Below are 17,489 nucleotides of genomic sequence, written 5' to 3'. Positions count from 1 at the left end.
AGGCGCACGCGCGGTGCAGTTTTCCCGCCATGCTTTATCGCTACACTTTCATAATCGTCATCCACTCAAACCTCAGTCCCATCCGCCTGTTCTGAGATCAGCTCGACCCCGCTGTCACAACAGTCTCCTCCTCTCCGACGCTGGGCCCCGACCATGTGACTGACAGCTCATCTGACCAACAGCGGCAGGAATCCTCGCAGCCGACATACATCACAGACCAATCAGAAACAGGGAGATGGGTGGAACATCTGTGGGCCTGGCTTTCACGGTTGGTTGCGGTGGTACGTTGTGGATGGCATATTTGTGAGTTTTTTTCTGACATTTTATTGTTTTATTACGCCGTAATTTACAGCTTACTTTATCGTAACGCATGTTTCATTAATGCTGGTGAGAATAAGTGTCGCGACAGACAGTCAGTGCATTTCTGTTAGCCTGGCTAAGTGTACAGCTGTGTGTGTAAAGTATAGTGCACAGAGAACAACGGTGATTTTTCTGACAGCAGCTGTTTGTAGTTTTTTCTTTAAAGACTATTCTGTCACTTAAATAAGAAGCTTGTTAGTGCAAGCTGAAAACTGTTTGACTTTGTGTTTTGTTTATTATTATTATTATTTATTTTTGGTTGCCATGTACCATATTTTGTCTCTTGCTGCTGTATTGTAGTTAGCTAGTAGTTACACTGTCAGGTTCTAAGTTTATTTATTTCTTTGTTGACACTTTACTCTGTTTCCAAATATGCATTTGTGACTGTAAAAAATACATTCTGTTTTTGTGAAGCTGTCTTGTGTCTCCCCCCCCCCACCCCCCAAATACGTACGTTTTGCAACTTTATAGCAGGATATTTTTGGTGTAAAGGCAACCATTTTTGCAAGTTAACACCCAAGACACAATAACTGTCATTACTTGTTATGCACTTGATGTTTTGATTATTTTCAGAAAGACTGACCGCTGATCTGAGCAAGACAAGCTGCGACCACACCTCTTCAAGCTGTTTCCTCCAGAACTTGGATATAGTACTCAGGGATCTATTTGGAAATAGTTTTTTTTTTTTTCCATGGAATGGGTTTTGAAAAGACATAACCCAGAGTCCTTGTGGTACATGTGTCGCTCAAAGTTTGCTGGTGGAGTTTGCCAACTTTTGAAGAGTTCACATAAAGCGTTTCAGAAGTAAATTCAACATGGATCAAGCCAGTGGTGGAGAGGATCCAAGTAAACCATCTAAAAAGAAGTCAAGTGAGGATGAGGGTAAAAACAAAAAGCTGGTAAGTATTCTTGTTCATTACATGCTTTTACATGGCATAGTTGCAATCAGGTACATAAGCATTTTGACAGTGACCTTTTTTAAAATTTTGATTCTGCACACCACTACAGTGGAGTTGAAATGATACCATCAGATGTGCTTGTAATGTAGACTTTCAGCTTTAATTCAAAGGGTTCAACAAAAATATTGCATTATATGTGTATTACATCATCAAGCTATAACTACTTAGACAAAGTATAGTAAGTTCCTATAGTTGCTCCCTTGTTTTCACTTGGGGTCACCACAGCAGATCCGGATCTGCATGTTGATTTGGCACAAGTTTTACACTGGATGCCCTTCCTGATACAACTCCACATTACATGGAGAAATGTGGCAGGGGTGGCGTTTGAACCGGGAACCTTCCGAACTGGAACCAAGCGTACTGACCACTTGGCCGCCACTTTGACAGAGTAAATATGAGGATTATTCTTAATTCAAGTCCTCACTTTTACAGTCTGTTTTCTTTTGATAAGTCATGGTATGGACACTTGAACATTTCCAAGTTACTGTATAGTCCAAGTGGACTTCATTCATGTCCATCATAAAGAAATACTAACATTATGGTGCATTTTAGTCTGGAGTAAGCAGTTGTCAAAAAGCTGTGACCATCTAAGAAGAAGATTAGGGAAGAAAGCCAGCAAACACACCAATGACAACTCTGAAGGAGTTATTGGTTTCTGTGGTAATAACTGGAGGAAATTTGCAAAGCGCAGCTTTTGTCTGTTGCATCCCGAGTTGCATAGCCTCATGGTAAAGCGGCACAGAAATGGACTTTCTTGAAAAAAGGCACATGGATGACTTGAGCCTTGATTTGTTTTCTTACATGAACATACATCTGTGCTTAAAAATGACTGTAAGTAGTTCTTGGACAATGTAATATTCATTTGAAACTGAAAATCTACACTTTATTCATATCTTGATTGTGTCATTTCAACTACATTGTTGTGGTATACACAAACAAAATTACAACTGTCACTGCCCAAATACTTATGGACATGACTGTAAGCATGACTGTCCATTAGTAACCTCATGGAACTTGCACTACCTTTCACTGATGCCTTTTCCTCACGGTGTAAAGTAGTGTTACACCTCAACAGAAGTTAAAAGCCTTCTTTATAGATGTTCATGATAGCGCGTGTGGTGAGATAAAATCCAAATACTTGCTGACAGATGATATACAAACAACTCCATTGTGCAGGATGAAGTTTTAAATAGTTATTGATGTGTTGTTAGCCTCAGATGGCACTCACATTACTATTTAATGTTGCCAAAAACAGAGCAACTAATAGTTGTTAAGGTTGGACAAGGAGCTAATGTTTCAGTGAGTACTTTGCTTTTCACAGCACTCAGTGCATGTGCTGTGTTGTTCCCATCTCCTGGAAGTTCACTAAGAATTCAGCATTCTTGTTGTGACAGTTGGCATTGATTTATCTTTTTTTTAAAGGGAAGACAAATAGTTTTGGTTAATTGTTGACCCACTGCACAGTGTAACATGATTGTGGTTTTTGGAGGTTCCCAGAGTGTGTGTTGATAAACCTTATCCTGCCTTAGCTCCAAATGTGCTTTTGGTTGCTGTAGGAGGACAATGTCTACTAGATAACAACTGATATCATAAAACGCTGCTTCAGTATAAATTCACTCTGTGGCCTCTCTGTTGAGCTGGTCTGCTGAGTTTGTATGCAGTCTGTTTAAAAGCAAGGATATTTCTGTAGTTTTATTCCCACAGGTGTTATTGGTAGTGTACAATGATACCGTAGTGGTTTTCACTTGCAATTGCAATTGCGTTCATTTGTGTGCCCATGGGTGTGTTGGTCTAAAATGAAGTATGCTGTGGGTCAGGGGTTTTCTGCCATGAGGCAGCAGAAAGCATTTGTGGCATAGACGAGCAAAATCTCAGTCTGACATTGAGTACAGTGTGTTTGTGGTATTTAAATGGCAGAATAATGAAACACAGCTCACACAGGTGGGTTCACAACTCACATATGAGCGTGTTCACCAAGCTGGGCATTAAAATGTAACAGCAACAGTGGAAAAAAAAAAATATTCAAAACAAGTGGAAGATGTATTTGTTTTTAAGTATGGACCACTAGGGTCTTGAGAATGTAGTTTTTTAAACAATCTTTATTCTCTGAATAAAATCCTGGTTGCTCTTTTGCATGAAAAGGCCCAATAACTGGAATATTTTGCCAAAATAATGATCCCTGCCCCACAAAAGTGTCTTTATTCACAGATGATCAAAAGACACATTTCCAAATAGGTATGGAACTATGCTAACTTCCTGCACAATTTCATTGATGCCAGTTGTTGCACCATGCTGCATTGTGGGAAACAATGTGTTAAGTTTGATTTTTTTAAAACAGGTCCATTATTTCACTTGTTGTAAAAACAAAACCAGAAGAAAGAAGAAAAAAACTGTGTTTGAAACATGCCTTCTGTAGTGCCCAACCCTCATACAAGAGGTTTTGCTGGAAGGGGTATAGTTTTATATAGAGAATGTGTTGAAATATCTGTTATGGACGGACACTGTGGGACAATGTGCATGTGACGGACAGACACTGTGCTACATATAGACCATCAAAAATGATCAGTGAAATTATAGACCACATATTTTACAGTAATAACTTTATTAAGGGTAAATTGCTAACAAACACACTTAAATACAAAATTGAACTGTGAAAACAAACATTAAGGCTGGTATGCAATATGTAGCTCAAATCAAAGCCAGTTTCTTACTTTTGTGATAAAACCAGAAGATAGAATAATAAAACTAACTGTGTTTGAAACATGTCCTTTGTAGTACTCAATCCTTATGCAAGAAGATTTGCAGGAAGGAGCATCATTTTTTTTTTAGAGAATGTGCTGAAACATCTGTGACAGACAGACGCTGTGGGACATACAGACCATCAAAAATTCTCAGTGAATATATAAACCACATATTTTACAATATTGTGACTTCATACATGTAGCACTTGGAAGGCTGGTCAGTTTTTTTAATCAAAAAATTAAGCTAATCTATTGCAAATCTTGTTTTTATTTAAGATGTCACTATTTCAATATATAATCTCTTATTTTAGGGGTTAACATTGATGAGTAAAGCGTCCCTTTAAGCGCCTAAACATACCTTTAAAAGAAAACAAATTGACAAGATATTAACAAGTTATTTAGTGGAAACCAAAATCAAGATGGCTGCCATGGGGGCATCTTGATTATTGGAGCATGCCACAAATCTATATGAAACATCCTTACCACCCTAACATACTTTTAGTACCCTGAGAAAATGAAAACAAAAGGACTGGGCATTTTTAAGATTTATAAAGGCAGAAAACAAAATAAATATGGCCACCATGCATGTAGTAGCCATCTTGATTTATCAGAGTGGGATGTGAATTTAAAGGGAAATCATAGCAGGATGTGCATAAAAAGGAATAATCCTAAAACCAACCTCAGCACACCCTAGAATTATTGACACATGCATTTTTTACTTATCAAAAGTCGAATTTGACAAACAGCTTTTGAAAGAATGTGAATTGACAGAAAATCAGGAAACTCATGGTGACTCACCTTCAGAAAGCTTTATAGAGTAGGACTACAGTGTATCTGTAAAAATGACAAATGAGGATTCTGAAGCCACCGATCAAAATAAACATGTTGTTTACAACTTGCACCCTGTGACACTGATTGCACTTAGCATGCACTCATTGAATTGCACTTGGTGCTTCTGCACTTGCATTGCTGCTTCATTCTAAAGTGATATATTGCAAGTAATTAATCTGAGGGGCCCTAAATTCAATGAAGCATAAACATGTAGTCAGTACTTGACCAATTTCATCTTTAAAAGACAGGTTACTTATAATGACTAATAATATTAGACTGAGCTCCCAACTGTACATGTGACAGATGGACACTGTGGGACCAAAATGACGATTTACATCTCTGAAACCTTCAATAACCCAAAGTTCAATATGTGTGAATAATAAATCTTCACAAATTCTGACTTGAGTAAAAAATGTCACCTTCATCTATGTAAATTGGCAATGAATGAAGAAAAATTATCTCCAATATCATAAAAAGAACAAAATCAATGAGCCTTAGAGATCTGTCATCATGCAAAAGTAAATGTAATTTGTGAAAAATGCACAATTATCTGTTGTAAACACTGTGACTATGCAAAAATTATACATACAAATGATATCCTTTCGATACAAATAATGTACAGTACAGAAATTGTACAGTACAGAAAAATGTCAAACACAACATGTTTGTCCATCACATGTGTGACGGATGGACATTTTGTGGGACGGAAATAGTTCATTGGTTGTGGGGATTTGGCCACTTGAATTTTTTTCATGAATTTCATTAGAGAGTATGCTTGTGGGTAGGTCTTCACCACACTTAGGTCAACATTTTTTTTTTTTTTTTTCCCACGGTGAGGAGCAACATGTAGCGTTATGGACGGACACTGTGGGACAGAAAAGAATATGTCCAAAATAAAAGGACTACAGTATCAAATTCCAAAAATCTAATGAAAAGTTGTTGTTTTTGTCAACTCTTTCAATCAACCAATAGGTGTTTTGGGTACTTCCAGAAGTTTTAACATGTGTTTTTTTATCCACTAAATGCAAGGTGACCTGTGTACGGTAAATTTTGGTGTTTTTGCATTATGCTTCATTGAAGAAAAACAGGATGGATCAGCTGCAATTGCCCCGAAAGTAGCAAGTCATATATCAATGGAAACTAGAAACAATAAGGATGCTGTAAATATGATGTTTCATAATGATTAATAGGTGTACATCTTATTTCTGTTTAGCTGAATTTATATTATATCAAAGATGTTACATTTTTTTGTTAAAACCATTGTATTTTTGGGTAAATTAATGCTCACTGTGGGACTATTAAACACACCAGCCACCTGAATTTGTCTTGACAGATTCCTAGGAGCAGTAGCAAAACAATAAGGCCAATAACTTCTTTGAAAAATGAGTTTTGTCTGTTTCTGAAACTTGAATTGAAGGTATTTGGTTTTGATGCCCAGCATTGTGAACACGCTCATATACCATGCTTGTACATGCAATGATACAGAACTGTAAACAAGGTTGTACAAATCTGTTAACTCGCTAACTTGTTTAACAGGAGTTTTACATTGTGCTGTAGGTATGTGAATCTCATCACTGACAACGATTTGATACGCACCTCGATACACTACCAGCGATACGATTCATATAGCGATACATGATGTTGCTATGCGATTCACCTCGTTCCTGATTCGATGCGATTTGATATGTATTTGATGACGATTCATTTCCTCACAGTGCGATACGATACCATTTGGTGCAATACGATTAATGGTGGGTATTGATAAGATTTTATCAATATCGATTCTGCTTATCGATCCGATTCTTTATTGATTCCCTTATCAATACCTTGTGAATTTTCTGTGTACTAAAAGTAGGCTTTACAGGTTTTCTATGCCAACAGCATTTTATTGAGTCTTAAAGTAAATAAATATAAAATTGATCACTGGATCCTTGATTTCTGGACATAAATAAAAAATCAATAAAATCTGTACATGGTCACTGGATCCTTGATCTCTGGGTGTAAATAAGATCTGTACATAATGGATCATTGGTCTCTCATTTGTAACGCATCCTGCCAATGTGTAAATGCAGCATTAATTTCCACATGCCTATTGTGCTGCTGTCAGCTGACCTCTGGTAAGATAAAAAAAAAAAAACATAGATTAACACTAGCACTTACAAAAAAGTTACTCCACAGGAGATGGTGTGTGTTAGGAAAAGCCACAATCACTACTGTGGATGTGCCAAAATGGTTGACATATCAATTAGTTAAGATTTGGAGTTATTGAAAACAACAACAAAACAAATTCCGGCCTGGTGGGTGTTCCCATTGGCCTCGTGGCCTGCCAGGGCGATAAAACTGTAGGGGAAACACAGATTATCAAGGACGGGGCCTACATCTCATGACTTTAAAGGGATGTAGAGTTACATGTTCAAAATAAACACAAAGAAGAGTGGTCCCAAGTCTGCTCAGATCAATGTACACATGTTTCAGAAGCATTTTTCTTATAGGTTGGTATCAGATTTGTGCTCATTTTTGCCCACTAGTTGTAATCTAGCATCAGTAATCAGTGCTTTAAAACACTGGATTGATGCGTCCCTAATGAAGATTGTGGGTAATTAGGTGGTGGACAAGCCTGACTGTGCATCATTGTAGTTTTAACTTAAGTAATTACTGCATTGCATGAAAATGAGATCACAAGATCTGGGGTGTGGTGGCAGTGGTAATGGCAGAGGCGGTTTTGTGGTGTGTGGGATACTGTATGAAAAGTGGCTCTGTCACTTCCTATTTCAACTAATATTTGTGACTAACTTTAACCGTTCAGCAACCAGAAGCAATGTGTCATATTGCTGAGTATCCAAAAACTACAATTCCAAATGTTTTGTGACCAAACTGCAGCCACAGTGTGCTGTTCACACTCATGAGTGGAATGCAAAGAGTGAATTCAAACTGAAAATGTTAAGTACGTGTAAATGCATGTTGTTCATACTGTCAGCAGCTGTAAAAATCAGTGGTTTAAATGTAATATTTTCCTGATGTATGATTGGGTGGGTGGGCGGGGGGAGGGGGTGTGTGGACTGTTTGCTTTTGTTGGTTGCCACTTCAGGACATTTGTCAGTGTGGAAAGTTTACTCTGCTGCTGATGTTGACATCACCTGCCAGGAGGCAATAGGAGGCATATTTATATAAACAGAATAAGTCAAAGGTACATGTACACAAATTGGGCCTATATGCATGACCTTTCAGTTGTGATTCTCAAACAGTCACCAGGAAGTGTTAGTAACAGTGCAACTACTGACACCAAAGTAAATTGACCTAGCACAGAATGTTTATTAAATGCCATGTACAGCTCAGAAGGCAAAACAGACAAAATGAAAAGCCCTTTAAACATTTGGTAGATGCTTTTTAATTGTTTATCTTTTTAATCATTGAATTTTTTTTATGTTATCCTTTCTGAAGATTAAACCAAATTAATCAAGGGTACATATACATAAATTTGGCCTATATGCATGACCTTGTCAGTTGTGATTCGCAAACAGGCTCTAGGAAGTGTTTCTAACAGTGCAACTACGAATATACAAAAGTAAATTTACCTAGCACAGAATGTTTATTCCGTACCCTGTACAGGCCCATTACAGCCAAAGTGGTCCTGAGTCAGAAAAATAAAATTTTGAATTCAGAGAGACCGAGTATTTTGTTTCGTCACTTATGCCATCCATGTCACATCATCAGATTTAAGCCACTTTCAAGATTAGAAAAAAAGGCAAAAACAATTATATAAGTTTTTTCACTTCATTATTATTAACATTATAGTCATATTTATCATTAAAATGTGTGTCCAAACTGTAACGCACGTAACGCAGAGTGAGTAATGAATAATAGCTTTGGCTGGGGAAGTAACCTGCATCCATCCAAGGGGAGTTGACTTTTCCTTTTTTAATTTTTTTTTTTTTTTTAGGGTCACTCCAGTGGCTCTCTGGTTTGGCATGTTGATTTGGAGGAAGTTTTTTTTTTTTATACACCAGGTGCACTTCTTGACCCAACTCCAGATGTACACGGGGAATGTACATGCTTTGAACTAGGGACTGCCTGTGTGCCCTTAAAATTGTAAATTATTTTATTAATATTTTAATTTTTTTATTCTGTATGCTATACAAAAACTGTAAGAATTATTTCAACTCTAAAAAGCTGTACAGTATGTTAGCTATTGGCTGAATTGGCCAATTGTCAATTTCCATCTATTGCTACCAGTCAAGATAATAAAAACATTGACTGGTATCGTTTATCCCAATAGTACAATGTGTGAAGTTGCCTGGTGTAAAATAATCTTAATTCATAGACGAGAGCAAGAAGTACTAGTGCGGTCTTACAGATTTTATTTGGAAATGTTGACCCCCTCTTGGACTTGGGCCCTCTTAAACAGTACATGAAACAGTCTGTCACCAACCTCGTTGTCATTATTGACAAAGATTTTAAATTTGACAAGCAGGTAAACGCCGTTGTCAAATCTGGATTTTATCATTTGCGTCTTTTATCTAAAGTTAAACCTTTTTTATCTTTTAATGCTTTCAAACAAGTCATGCACGCTTTTGTCTCCTCTTGTTTAGACTACTGTAATGCACTTTTTATCGGCATCAGCCAAAATGCACTTTCTCGCTTACAGTTGGTCCAAAATTCTGCTGCGCGTCTTAACTGGTAGCAAAAAGCGAGAGCACATCACTCTGGTTTTGGCATCTCTGCACTGGCTTCCAGTTTGTTTTAGAGTTGACTTTAAGATTTTATTGTTTGTTTTTAAAGCTTTGAATGGACTGGCCCCGACGTACATTTCGGACCTGATCCAAATTTATCAGCCTCCCCGTGCTTTGCGGTCTGAGGGCCAGCTCCAACTTGTGGTGCCTGTGACGAGACTTAAAACCAGGGGAGACAGGGCTTTTTCTGTGGTGGGCCCTCAGCTGTGGAATGATTTGCCTCTTAACATCTGACCAGCCCCCACTGTAGAGTGTTTTAAGTCTCGTCTAAAGACCCATTTTTGTGCTTTGGCTTTTAACACCGCATGAGTGTGTGGTCCTCTGTGTGTGTGTGTGTGTGTTTGTGTGTGTGTGTTTTTTTTATGTACAGCACTTTGGAAACTGTGTTTGTGAAATGTGCTATATAAATAAAGAGTATGGTATGGTATGGTATCTGGTGGGGCATAAATACATAACTAAATAAAACTAGTGATTACTGGTTGTAATCCAGCTAAGTTATTGAGAAGTGTGTAACTGTCAGGCAGCAGGGTGGCTTTAAATGGTGTGCTCTCCATTTTTTAGAGTTGCATTGAGCAACGCTAAAAAAACTGCTTGAAAATGTTGACTAGCTTGTCAGCCAAAGCATTTGCAGTGTCTCAGTGACATCACTGCTTTGGTGCTCAATAGTGCAAAAAACAGTTTGCTTTATTATAAGAAATCTCAGAGCCAGACACAAGATCCATGTTGCTCAACACTCCAAGAAAATAATACAGTCAGCATGGTGGTGGCAGCATCATGCTGTTGTTGTTCTTGCAAAAAGCTGAAATTGAGGGAGGAAGTAATCATTCATTCCTGGGTGGAGCTGTGATGTGTCCTCTTTTTGCTTCCTCACTCTGCAGTGCAACTCCAACTGGGTTTACAGATAGGAAAGCAGTTTGACATTTGGGGCCTGATTTACTAAGAACAATCAATCAATCAATCAACTTTTTTCTTATATAGCGCCAAATCACAACAAACAGTTGCCCCAAGGCGCTCCATATTGCAAGGCAAGGCCATACAATAATTATGAAAAACCCCAACGGTCAAAACGACCCCCTATGAGCAAGCACTTGGCAACAGTGGGAAGGAAAAACTCCCTTTTAACAGGAAGAAACCTCCAGCAGAACCAGGCTCAGGGAGGGGCAGTCTTCTGCTGAGACTGGTTGGGGCTGAGGGAAAAAAACAGGAAAAAGACATGCCGTGAAGGGGGGCAGAGATCGATCACTAATGATTAAATGCAGAGTGATGCATACGGAGCAAAAAGAGAAAGAAACAGTGCATCATGGGAACCCCCCCCACAATCTACGTCTAAAGCAGCATAACCAAGGGATGGTCCAGGGTCACCCGATCCAGCCCTAACTATAAGCCTTAGCGAAAAGGAAAGTTTTAAGCCTAATCTTAAAAGTAGAGATGGTATCTGTCTCCCTGATCTGAATTGGGAGCTGGTTCCACAGGAGAGGAGCCTGAAAGCTGAAGGCTCTGCCTCCCATTCTACTCTTACAAACCCTAGGAACTACAAGTAAGCCCGCAGTCTGAGAACGAAGCGCTCTAATGGGGTAATATGGTACTACGAGGTCCCTAAGATAAGATGGGACCTGATTATTCAAAACCTTATAAGTAAGAAGAAGAACTTTAAATTCTATTCTAGAATTAACACGAAGCCAATGAAGAGAGGCCAACACGGGTGAGATATGCTCTCTCCTGCTAGTCCCCGTCAGTACTCTAGCTGCAGAATTCTGAACCAACTGAAGGCTTTTTAGGGAACTTTTAGGACAACCTGATAATAATGAATTACAATAGTCCAGCCTAGAGGAAATAAATGCATGAATTAGTTTTTCAGCATCACTCTGAGACAAGACCTTTCTGATTTTAGAGATATTGCGTAAATGCAAAAAGGCAGTCCTACATATTTGTTTAATATGCGCTTTGAATGACATATCCTGATCAAAAATGACTCCAAGATTTCTCACAGTATTACTAGAGATCAGGGAAATGCCATCCAGAGTAACAATCTGGTTAGACACCATGCTTCTAAGATTTGTGGGGCCAAGTACAATAACTTCAGTTTTATCTGAGTTTAAAAGCAGGAAATTAGAGGTCATCCATGTCTTTATGTCTGTAAGACAATCCTGCAGTTTAGCTAATTGGTGTGTATCCTCTGGCTTCATGGATAGATAAAGCTGGGTATCATCTGCGTAACAATGAAAATTTAAGCAATACCGTCTAATAATACTGCCTAAGGGAAGCATGTATAAAGTGAATAAAATTGGTCCTAGCACAGAACCTTGTGGAACTCCATAATTAACTTTAGTCTGTGAAGAAGATTCCCCATTTACATGAACAAACTGTAATCTATTAGACAAATATGATTCAAACCACCGCAGCGCAGTGCCTTTAATACCTATGACATGCTCTAATCTCTGTAATAAAATTTTATGGTCAACAGTATCAAAAGCAGCACTGAGGTCCAACAGAACAAGCACAGAGATAAGTCCACTGTCCGAAGCCATAAGAAGATCATTTGTAACCTTCACTAATGCTGTTTCTGTACTATGATGAATTCTAAAACCTGACTGAAACTCTTCAAATAGACCATTCCTCTGCAGGTGATCAGTTAGCTGTTTTACAACTACCCTCTCAAGAATCTTTGAGAGAAAAGGAAGGTTGGAAATTGGCCTATAATTAGCTAAGATAGCTGGGTCAAGTGATGGCTTTTTAAGTAATGGTTTAATTACTGCCACCTTAAAGGCCTGTGGTACATAACCAACTAACAAAGATAGATTGATCATATTTAAGATTGAAGCATTAAATAATGGTAGGACTTCCTTGAGCAGCCTGGCAGGAATGGGGTCCAATAAACATGCCGATGGTTTGGACGAAGCAACCAATCAATCAATCAATCAATCAATCAATTTTTTTATATAGCGCCAAATCACAACAAACAGTTGCCCCAAGGCGCTTTATATTGTAAGGCAAGGCCATACAATAATTATGTAAAACCCCAACGGTCAAAACGACCCCCTGTGAGCAAGCACTTGGCTACAGTGGGAAGGAAAAACTCCCTTTTAACAGGAAGAAACCTCCAGCAGAACCAGGCTCAGGGAGGGGCAGTCTTCTGCTGGGACTGGTTGGGGCTGAGGGAGAGAACCAGGAAAAAGACATGCTGTGGAGGGGAGCAGAGATCGATCACTAATGATTAAATGCAGAGTGGTGCATACAGAGCAAAAAGAGAAAGAAACAGTGCATCATGGGAACCCCCCAGCAGTCTACGTCTATAGCAGCATAACCAAGGGATGGTTCAGGGTCACCTGATCCAGCCCTAACTATAAGCTTTAGCAAAAAGGAAAGTTTTAAGCCTAATCTTAAAAGTAGAGAGGGTGTCTGTCTCCCTGATCTGAATTGGGAGCTGGTTCCACAGGAGAGGAGCCTGAAAGCTGAAGGCTCTGCCTCCCATTCTACTCTTACAAACCCTAGGAACTACAAGTAAGCCTGCAGTCTGAGAGCGAAGCGCTCTATTGGGGTGATATGGTACTACGAGGTCCCTAAGATAAGATGGGACCTGATTATTCAAAACCTTATAAGTAAGAAGAAGAATTTTAAATTCTATTCTAGAATTAACAGGAAGCCAATGAAGAGAGGCCAATATGGGTGAGATATGCTCTCTCCTTCTAGTCCCCGTCAGTACTCTAGCTGCAGCATTTTGAATTAACTGAAGGCTTTTTAGGGAACTTTTAGGACAACCTGATAATAATGAATTACAATAGTCCAGCCTAGAGGAAATAAATGCATGAATTAGTTTTTCAGCATCACTCTGAGACAAGACCTTTCTGATTTTAGAGATATTGCGTAAATGCAAAAAAGCAGTCCTACATATTTGTTTAATATGCGCTTTGAATGACATATCCTGATCAAAAATGACTCCAAGATTTCTCACAGTATTACTAGAGGTCAGGGTAATGCCATCCAGAGTAAGGATCTGGTTAGACACCATGTTTCTAAGATTTGTGGGGCCAATGAAAATAACTCAGACAGAACAACCGGAGAGAAAGAGTCTAACCAAATACCGGCATCACTGAAAGCAGCCAAAGATAACGATACATCTTTGGGATGGTTATGAGTAATTTTTTCTCTAATAGTCAAAATTTTGTTAGCAAAGAAAGTCATGAAGTCATTACTAGTTAAAGTTAATGGAATACTCAGCTCAATAGAGCTCTGACTCTTTGTCAGCCTAGCTACAGTGCTGAAAAGAAACCTGAGGTTATACTTATTTTCTTCAATTAGTGATGAGTAGAAAGATGTCCTAGCTTTACGGAGGGCTTTTTTATAGAGCAACAAACTCTTTTTCCAGGCTAAGTGAAGATCTTCTAAATTAGTGAGACGCCATTTCCTCTCCAACTTACGGGTTATCTGCTTTAAGCTACGAGTTTGTGAGTTATACCACGGAGTCAGACACTTCTGATTTAAAGCTCTCTTTTTCAGAGGAGCTACAGCATCCAAAGTTGTCTTCAAAGAGGATGTAAAACTATTGACGAGATACTCTAACTCCCTTACAGAGTTTAGGTAGCTACTCTGCTCTGTGTTGGTATATGACATTAGAGGACATAACGAAGGAATCATATCCTTAAACCTAGTTACAGCGCTTTCTGAAAGACTTCTAGTGTAATGAAACTTATTCCCCACTGCAGGGTAGTCCATCAGGGTAAATGTAAATGTTATTAAAAAATGATCAGACAGAAGGGAGTTTTCAGGGAATACTGTTAAGTCTTCTATTTCCATACCATAAGTCAGAACAAGATCTAAGATATGATTAAAGTGGTGGGTGGACTCATTTACTTTTTGGGCAAAGCCGATAGAGTCTAATAATAGATTAAATGCAGTGTTGAGGCTGTCATTCTCAGCATCTGTGTGGATATTAAAAAAACAAGATAATGAGTACTAAAATTTGAGTTGTGTGAGCAATCCAAATTTTAGTTGGGTGGAGACAATATTGCGAGTGATTTTTTACCCCAAGCCAAAATATGGCCATCGGGTATTGCGACGACTTTGCGTCCGCCTGTCTGCGCTCAGCATAAGTCAAGTCCTATTACTGCCAGGGTCTTCAAATTCCCAGGGGCCATTCTTTGGACACAGACCTTGGAGAAATTCAAAGATGGCTAACCGTGACCTATTTTAAAAGCTCAAAAGGTCACGTTCTGTTTGCTATTTTTATGCTCATACGGCTGAGGGTATTTTAGCATTGCGTTATATTTAGAGTATGTGCGCGATTGATAGCGGGTGGTAATGTGACGTAGACAGCAGTATGTAAATGAGGATTTTGCTCATGTTAATGGCTGTAAGCGCAAACTAAAAATAAAACATCCAGTTAAGTTATATTGCTGCATGTAGGGGCAAGGCACCTCTTTATCCTGATCTAATATACGTGGAAGACAACTCAGTACTCAAATAAAATAATCAGTGAATGAATGAGTTTATTTCAACATGCACACAAAAATGTCCTGGGCACAAAACTGATTTCTCTGTTAGACAATGTGACCGAAAGAGTGTCGGCATAAGCAAAAACTGATATGGACCTACCCCTTTTACCTTAAGAAAATATACTCATGACAACAAATACAAACACAAAAAGAGCAAAACACAAACATTTGAAATTAATCCGTGAACTTAAATTTCTCATCACAGTAAAATAAGTAATAGTGCACAATGCACAATGCAAAAGTTATAGTACGAATTCAATAAACTTAATTGTCCATACTGTCATGAGAAATTATATTATTTTCATAAAGCCTTTTTTATAAAGCCTTTTAACACCAAGTAGAGTACCACATAATGTAATATTTCAGGACAGTTCTTCCAAATGTCTCCTTTTACAGAGACACAGTGATTTTTTTTTTTTTTTTTTACAGTAGTTCGAGTCCATGTTTTATCAAATAATAATGGTACTCTCAAATTATAACTGAGACCTTCATTTTAAACAGATATTGGACATGTTGAGGTAGAAGTTTGTTTTTTGCTTTGTACATGGTTTGTATCGTCTTCCAATCAACTAAGTCCTTGAATTTCAGAATGTTTAAACAGATAAATTGTTGGGAGAGTGTAGTGACACGGACCCACAACAGGGGGCGCAAATGAACGGTCAATAGATGAGCCAAAATATAACAATTTAATGTTGTGAATGTGCACAACGAACATACAGACAATCTCAGAATATCACAACAGTCAATACACAAAGGTGACATGTGGGCAGGCTCGAGGATAGAAGACGTCTGTCCTGAGGAGAGCCGGAACCACACGATTTCCGCCGCCCCAGAACCTGGTGAATACTGGAGCCGCCAAGTCCCGAATTCCCAGGTGATCACCGTCCCCGACTGTCGGATCTGGTACTGCTGGCGAAGAACAAAGACAGTCAAGTGTGGGTGTGTGTACACCCAGTAACAATAACGGTGGGAATGCCACCTCCACCTCACACTCAGCGCGTTGCAGCGGTCTCAGCTGAAAAGGAGCGCCGTCTTGCACAGCCTCCTCGAAAACAACCGGTTCTCCTGCAAACATTCACAATAAACAGATTTACAAAAGGCTGAGGATATTACCTCCAATGAAGTATGATATCTCGGCAACGAGGTGGAGATGACGCCTGGTCTTTATGGAGTGAGATGATGTTGAGTAGATGGGTGACAGCTGTCAAGAGGTAATGAGCGACAGCTGTCACCCCCGGCTGTGTCCATGGCGGCAGCGCCCTCTCGTGCCTGAAGCCCGCACTTCAGGCAGAGCGCCCACTGGTGGTGGGCCAGCAGTACCTCCTCTTCTGGCGGCCCACACACAACAGGACCCCCCCCCTCAACGGGCGCCTCCTGGCGCCCGACCCGGCTTGTTGGGGTGTCGACGGTAGAAGTCAGCCAGGAGGGCCAGATCCAGGATGAAGCTCCTCTTCACCCAGGAGCGTTCTTCGGGTCCATACCCCTCCCAGTCTACCAAGTACTGGAACCCCCGACCCATCCGACGGACGTCCAGGAGCCGGCGCACCGTCCAAGCCGGCCCCCCGTCGATGATCCGAGCAGGAGGGGGCGCCGGTCCGGGAGCACAGAGGGGTGAGGTGTGATGAGGTTTGATACGTGACACGTGGAAAACCGGATGGATCCGCAGTGAAGCCGGGAGTTGGAGCTTCACTGCGGCAGGACTGAGGACTTTGAGGATCTTGAAGGGGCCAATGTACCTGTCCTGAAGTTTCCTGAAGTCCACCTGGAGGGGGATGTCCTTCGTGGAAAGCCACACCTCCTGCCCGGGCTGGTAAGCAGGGGCCGGGGATCGCCGGCGGTCTGCGTGGGTCTTCGCCCTCGTCCGGGCCTTCAACAAGGCAGAGCGGGCGGAGCGCCACACCCGACGGCACTTCCGCAGGTGGGCCTGGACCGAGGGCACACCGACCTCTCCCTCCACCACGGGAAACAACGGGGGCTGATACCCCAAACACACCTCAAATGGGGAGAGGCCGGTGGCCGAAGACACCTGGCTGTTATGCGCATACTCGATCCAGGCCAGATGGTTACTCCAGGCCGTCGGGTGCGCGGATGTGACGCAGCGGAGGGTCTGTTCCAGTTCCTGGTTGACCCGCTCTGCCTGTCCGTTCATCTGTGGATGGTACCCGGACGAGAGGCTCACGGTGGCCCCCAGTTCCCTGCAGAAGCTCCTCCAGACGTGTGAGGAGAACTGGGGACCACGATCTGAGACGATGTCGGAGGGTATCCCATGCAGACGGACAACATGGTGGACCAGGAGGTCTGCTGTCTCCTGGGCTGTTGGGAGCTTCGGGAGGGCCAGGAAGTGGGCCGCCTTGGAGAAACGGTCCACTATTGTGA

At 40.4% G+C, this 17,489-nt stretch overlaps 1 protein-coding gene across 2 annotated transcripts in view; it reads left to right on the top strand.

Annotated features, from left to right (window-relative positions):
- Positions 1–265: 265 nt before the first annotated feature.
- diaph2 (diaphanous-related formin 2) overlaps positions 266–17,489 on the top strand; it is a 1,163,737-nt gene continuing 1,146,513 nt past the window's right edge. Inside the window, exons 1-2 of one of the 2 annotated variants that reach the window (XM_034181862.1) lie at positions 266–303; positions 934–1,259. In XM_034181862.1, coding sequence (XP_034037753.1) covers positions 1,176–1,259 — 84 coding nt within the window. In that variant the 5' untranslated portion in view covers positions 266–303; positions 934–1,175. The remainder of the gene's footprint in view (positions 304–933; positions 1,260–17,489) is intronic. The other variant, XM_034181863.1, reaches the window with a different exon arrangement.

The sequence above is a fragment of the Thalassophryne amazonica genome, chromosome 11 (genome assembly GCF_902500255.1).
Source record: "Thalassophryne amazonica chromosome 11, fThaAma1.1, whole genome shotgun sequence".
Classification (NCBI taxonomy): domain Eukaryota; kingdom Metazoa; phylum Chordata; class Actinopteri; order Batrachoidiformes; family Batrachoididae; genus Thalassophryne; species Thalassophryne amazonica.
This window is presented reverse-complemented; position numbering and strand designations above follow the sequence as displayed.